The sequence below is a fragment of the Ictalurus furcatus genome, chromosome 24 (genome assembly GCF_023375685.1).
Source record: "Ictalurus furcatus strain D&B chromosome 24, Billie_1.0, whole genome shotgun sequence".
Lineage (NCBI taxonomy): Eukaryota > Metazoa > Chordata > Actinopteri > Siluriformes > Ictaluridae > Ictalurus > Ictalurus furcatus.
The window spans coordinates 5,418,070-5,424,740 of NC_071278.1; the positions used below are offsets into that span (position 1 = coordinate 5,418,070).

Genomic DNA, 6,671 nt, shown 5'->3' on the forward strand with positions numbered 1-6,671 from the left:
AGTTTTAATAGAATTAGGCCTAGCTTTCGTGATACCTATTTTTTTTCCTGGCGTTGAGCCATATACTGTAGGCAATCACTGAAAGAGCTGTATATGTCTCGCAAGCCATAGGTTCCCGACCCCTGCTTTAGATGGTTTTACAATGTTTAAACAACTAATAAATCATTCAGATCAATATTTAATCCTTGTTGATAAATGTTCAGTCATTCAAAATGTTCAAAATCTTGATTTTGTTTTGCATTAGTTTGAATGTCTTGTAAATTAGAGTGAGTTGAATTCAGGTGCAGACAAAACACTAAGTGCATCTTTGAGACAGTCAAGACTGGGAACCACTGATCTGCTATTATCGATTGATTTCATTGCGCCCCCTAGTGACATCTTTAAAAGATGCGAGAAATAAACTGGAGCTGAGAGATGAAATTTCTTATCTAAAAGAAGACGTGTGTGTGTGTGTGTGTGTGTGTGTGTGTGTGCGTGTGTGTGTGCAAGTAGTGCAGACATGTATGCCTCAATCTGACTTGTTTATATAATATTAATCGAGTAAGCCCGAGAGGAGACGTCTTTATGAAAAGGGTTTTTTTTCGGAGCCCATGTGACAGCTAGGGGCACTTTAGACTGCTTGTTTTCTTTGGACTGACATCTCGTTTAGTTTAATGTTTGCTTTGTGTTTTGGCCGCACACTTGATGCGTCGTGTGCTCCAAGCTGCCAGTGTGGGCGGTGTGTGTGTGTGTATGTGTGTGTGTGTGTGTGTGTGTGTGTGTGTGTGTGTGTGGAAACCTGAGTCTGACTTGGCTTTTAAGTCCTCAGCCCTCGCTGCTCTCAGTCCCAGTGGGCTGAATGCTAACACAGGCATGCACATTTCAAGACTGCACTGAACATGTTAAGATAAACAGTGGGGTCCATTTCAGCAGTCCAGACTTACTCTGTTCTCTATACAAAGACAAATTAAATAATATACCGATTATAACTGGACATTTTGACATATTCAGATGCAGCCAATTACCCTAGACAATCCCTTCACTGTGTGATTTCTGTATAATACAGCCCACTGTATATATTACTAACAATTACATGACAGTATGACAGTTGGAAAATAATTGGATGGAATCCTGAACTATCTGGCCATTTTTAATCATACTACTGGAAAAACACGACCTTGTGCTGGCAGATATCGCTTGGCCAGGTTTAAAACGAGTAAACGAGAAGGCTTTTAAACCGTGATTGGACTGGAAACGCTCATCGATCTGGCAACCTTGTTGGAAAGAGGAGCGACCACACCTATCACCAACCCACATCCAGAAAAAAAGCAAACTATGAGAATGTGAGAAAAGTAGCACCTCTTCTGGCGAGACATCCAGGATGCGCATGTCAGCCAAAAGAAATTCTGGACTGTTCCACATCTTCACGCTCACATCAAATATTATCATTAATAATAAGTTTAATCAATTACACCGATCTTATATTTCAAAGCATTGTGGCTTTACCCTGTTTATCTAGTGTCATTAGTATTGTCAATAGTTGCGCACATGCGCACTACACCGCATAGTTTTGCCACTAATTACAGTTAAAATATGTGCTAAAGGTGATATATGGCTATTTGGTGTTAGATTTAAAAATTAGCATGTATTCTTAGAAGCTTATTAGTAACACAGAGCACTCAATGAAACTTCTCGGCTGTTGAGATCTCCACGCCCACATGAAAGATAAACAATAATGAACTGCATTAATTAACCCAACCGTTTGTTTTTAAGCTTTGTGTTTTGTAAAAAAAAAAAAAAAAAAGGTCCCTGGAAGATGTTGTCTCTTTAGTGGAACTCTTGAAAGTGTATACTGGAACCTTGTTGCAAAGGATGTTGACCCTTAGAACCTACATTTCAGTAAGAATGCGTAAAGTTTTCTAGTGCAACCTTCATTTTTTTAGGGTGTGGGTTTGCCCTGTTTGTTTGGTGTCATGTCATGTGGGGGGTTTACGCAATTTATCCAATTTATTCCCTGATACTATGAATAATAATATCGCTGTTAAGCGTCCTGTGTCTTTTAGATAGGTTGGATATTTTTGTCCTGTTTGAAAGTGTGGCACGTGTTTATTCTGTTATTTCTCTACCGAAAGTCTAGAAACTTGTATAACGGATTTTTTGAAAATACTTGCTCAGCCTCTCCTACTCCTCCAACTTACGTCGCACGCACTCTTAGCCAATCACGGGCCTCCCCATAAAGTTTGCGCCTTCCAGGCTATAAGAGCGCTCCAAGCTTTCTCCTGAGTTTGAGCGACACCTCGGTGGCGCGCGAGGCCAGCGCGAGTGCGCGACACTTTTGAAGGCGAATTCCAGAAAGGAAGTACGAATAGAAGCGAACCGAAGGTGATGTTCGAGGAAGAGGCGATGCACGACGAATCAAGTTCCCCGGAATCCCCGGTGGACAGCCTCGGTAACAGTGAAGAAGAGCTCGACAGGCAACAGAAGCGCGGCACAAAGAAAAGGAGAGCGAGCCGAAGAAGCGGAGAGGACTCGGACAGCCCGACGCCAGGCTCCGGGAAAAGAGGCAAAAAGTGCGCCGGAAGCCCGCAGTCGTTCGAGGACCTGCAGACGCAGCGCGTCATGGCGAACGTGCGGGAGCGACAACGCACGCAGTCCCTGAACGAGGCGTTCGCGTCCCTGCGCAAGATCATCCCCACCCTGCCCTCGGACAAACTGAGCAAAATACAGACTCTCAAGCTCGCCGCGCGCTACATCGACTTCCTCTGCCAGGTGCTGCAGAGCGACGAGCTGGACTCCAAAATGGCGAGTTGCAGTTATGTGGCGCACGAACGGCTGAGCTATGCGTTTTCCGTGTGGAGGATGGAGGGCGCATGGTCCATGTCAACATCTCACTAACGCGCACAGACCTGCGGCTTCTTTGGAGAGCGATGGTATGCACTCCAAACCCAATGCACAGAATTATGCATTATGCATAAACTTTAAGTGCATAACATGTCCAGATTCATATCATGATATGTATTTTAACCAGGCAAGCCTGCTGTAGAATCAATAGCCCTAATACACATCCTAAAAATATCATATCATATTATATCATGTACATCATAAACACTAACCTATTTAATATTTTCATAATAATTCTCTCTTTTTTTACTTAATAGTGCATAGTAATAAATGTCATCTTTCTTCGTGCAGATTTCTAACTGTGAGCAGCAGAAGAACTGCAGGAGAAAACACAGCAAGAGGACCAAAGGAAACAGCCTGTAGAGTCAGCAGGCCCGGATTATAGCCAAACACGGAAGGTTTTGGAGACAATCTTACCGGGGTGGACCGGGGGCGTCGTCGCGAGCACTTAACGACAGTGCACAAGGAATTGCCTTGAAGATTCGTGCTTGTAAATGCGATTTTGAGGATGAATTTTGGAACTTTGTACTTCTGTAGGCTATATGCATGCATTCCGACAAGCCTTGCCATCTCATACCAAGCTACAAAGACTGCAGAAGCAGGAAGCAGGCGCTTCATTTCGGGCTGACAGCGTGGAGCCACGAATACGAATGTCGTCATAGCCTATTTATTTCGTCAAAGAACGAAACTTGGCTCATATCTGTATATATATTTTTTTCATCTGGTCCATGAATGAAAGGTTATTTATTTATTGATACTTGTCATGATGCAGAATGGACCCGATGTTTACATGCGTTTGTATGTTTCATGTTTTGTAAATATGCGTTTATTTTTCTGCAATAAAAGTGGTTTGAATATAAATTATTCCGGTCTGATTTTACCATTATGAACAAAACAGAGGTTTTGTTTTTCTGCTACAGTTTTTCAAAACCAAGTGCTCGTATCTGTATCAATAGTGGGCAATAAGAAGAGGGCAAGAAAAAGACTGAAGGTTAATGTCGGCATGATGGCAAATCCATAATCGTGACAAGAAGATTGATTTCAATGTATTCAAATACAAATATTTATTTATTTTAGAGATTTATTTAATTTTTTTTAGAAATCACACGCTGTTTGAGAGCTACTGTATACATACTTTAGTTGTATGGCACGTGATCTGCTGTCAAGATCCACTCTTAATCCCAACAGTGCTAATGGTCTTATTTTTCACTCAGTATTTTACTCTGGTATTTTGTGCACGTTAATTCCCCTGCTGCGGAAATGCTATGTATTTATTCAACCTTGCAAATCTTAAACTTTGGACTTTGGGCTACAGCTAAACACTCATGCTGAGATTTTTTTATCTTACAAAAAAGATTTTTCGTCTGCAAAAAAAAAAAAAAAAGTGCTCACAAAATATCACACTCCTAATGCACACTTAGTGCTCTCAGAATGATGAATTATTTTCATTGATTGATATTATATCCTTACTGATGAAGATAGTGTTTGTAAAAAAAAATAAATAAAATTAAAAAATAAAAAATAAAAAACAAAGAAGAAGATAAACAGAGAGGCATACAGGGGCATAATATGATGAGAAAGTGTGAAAGTATCCATGAATAAACGTGTAATGCTGCTTTGTAATGTGATACAGTTTGGTAGTACCGAAACGCACAAGTGTCTGATGTGTCAGGTGAAAAACAGGTCTGGGAAAGTATTTGAGGATGGTGTGAAGAAATCGTTTGAAGACACAGTGTGTGTAATTGAGTTTGTGTGTAATTCCCAGATGCGAATGAAACGCATGTCGGGTCACGGGGTCACGCCGAGGTGCGGTGCGGAGGGACGTATATTTACACTGCCATCCACTGTCCTCTTATTGATATGAGAATGTCGCATAGTGCTGATGTAAAGAAGATCATTATCAAGTATTTCATGCATTCAGATATTTTGATTGAAGAACGAGGAAGAGAACAGATTATAGCGCACATACTATAACCTTAGTTTAGTAGCCACTGTGGCTGGGTGTTTTCTAAATTTAGTAGCCACACACACTAGCAGAAAAAAAAATAAATAAAACTATAGCCTACTTTTCCTTGTCGCTGGAATGGTGCAGCTTTTGTACCTGTAGTATGTATCTTTTTTTACCTGGCAAGGTGCATACAGTATGCTGTAACTTTACATTGAAGCTTTATGGTATATTAGTCGTCTTTAAGGTCCAGTTATGTACCTTAAATTAGTTTTAAATTCCTTCAGGCTATTTGTTAGAGTGCAATTTGCAGTTTCACTGTCCAAGAAAAATAATGCTACACTGAATTATATAATCATCATTTTATTTTATTTTATTTTGATGAACAGCACAAATCTGTAATCCCCAGTTCGCAGGTAGGCAGGTGTTAATCTCTTAAATGTTAATAATCCTGAATTAAAAAACAAAAACAATAATAATAATAATTAGTAGTAGTAGTATTATTAATATTTCGTTACAAGGCTATTGTCCCAGCTAGGCCCGCTTAGAAGGTTTTAGCCTCCTCCGTCACTCAGCTCTTCCTAGTTATATGAAACAAGTGAAAATCAGGGCTTCGTGCATTCCTTGGAGTTGTACAGAAAGAAAAAAGAAGAACCGAGGCACCTGAATCAAACTTATTTTTACCAGATGTGCTTCGGTATTTTTCTTTTAAAGTCACGTGAAGCAGCGAGCAGATGTTTTAGCTGCAGCTGGGGGTCCGCCTTCGCGAGAGCACAGCCGGAGAACAGCAGCTCTGACACAAAGCGCTTGGATTTTTTCCTTAATCAAGAAAGAGAAGAAGTTTAGACGCTGTTTTTTTTTTTTTAAATGGAGAGTTTGGAGTTGTTTTGTTGGTGTTGTTATCGAAGCTAGGAAGAAGACGAGCGCTCTCCTCTCCTTCTCTTCCCCCTCCTGCTCTGCTCTTCTGCTCGGGGATTTCTCTTTCTGATAGACGACTGTGCAGGATTTGCTTTTCCTTTCTCGAGGAGAAGAGAGACAGAGACAATGGTAAATACTTGTGTAGCTCTTTCCCCCTCACAGACTAGCATTTATAACATGATATTTACACACACACATACTCTTTCTTTTTTTTATTTATTTATTTATTTATTTTAATGAACACTTTAGTAGATATTAGTAATGCTGCTTTTTTCTCTCTCTCAAAAATACAGATGTTTTCCAGAAACAGATGTGGTTCTTGTAAGAGTAGGCCCGCGATTCAGTTCTGAAAAGCTAAAATTGTAACAAATTTTAATTACTAATCTGTGATAAATAATGACCTAAACTAACCACGCCTTTATTTGTCAGAAGTTGGAGCACCTTGAATGATGTTTTTGCAAAGATTTAATTTGAAAATGGAACACAATTCAATAAATAAATAACTAAATAAATAAATAAAACACAAGTAAGAAGATTTGACTGTGGCATGGCTGTGTTTTTCTTTCCTGCATGAAGAATGCAGGATATCAGATCAGCTGAAATTCCTCCGTCTTCAGTGGCTAGGCTACAGAAACCCACATGAGCAGTCCACTTGAACGATTTGACGTGTGTGTGTGTGTGTGTGCGTGTGTGTGTAAATGTAAATATTAAACCATCCGGTTTGACCCGAGGGGCAACAGTGATTCACCAAGAGAGAGGGAATCGATTCCCCAGCTTCAGATGACCGTGTCCGTGTTGTCTTAAACTTGAGGCAGTGTTCTGGGGGAAGAGGAAGGTACTAACATTAACGACATTAACACTTCATACTGTTTGGGGTATTAGGGCCAAATTCCTGCGCCTCGACCTTTCGAAATTATAAAGCAGGCAC

The 6,671-nt window shown here is 40.3% G+C and overlaps 1 protein-coding gene across 1 annotated transcript; it reads left to right on the forward strand.

The window, feature by feature from the left end:
* Positions 1-2,082: 2,082 nt before the first annotated feature.
* twist1a (twist family bHLH transcription factor 1a) lies at positions 2,083-3,511 on the forward strand. The gene is made up of 2 exons (XM_053613308.1): positions 2,083-2,909; positions 3,172-3,511. The coding sequence occupies exon 1, from the start codon at positions 2,365-2,367 to the stop codon at positions 2,872-2,874; it is 510 nt and encodes a 169-aa protein (XP_053469283.1). The 5' UTR covers positions 2,083-2,364; the 3' UTR covers positions 2,875-2,909; positions 3,172-3,511.
* Positions 3,512-6,671: the final 3,160 nt, after the last annotated feature.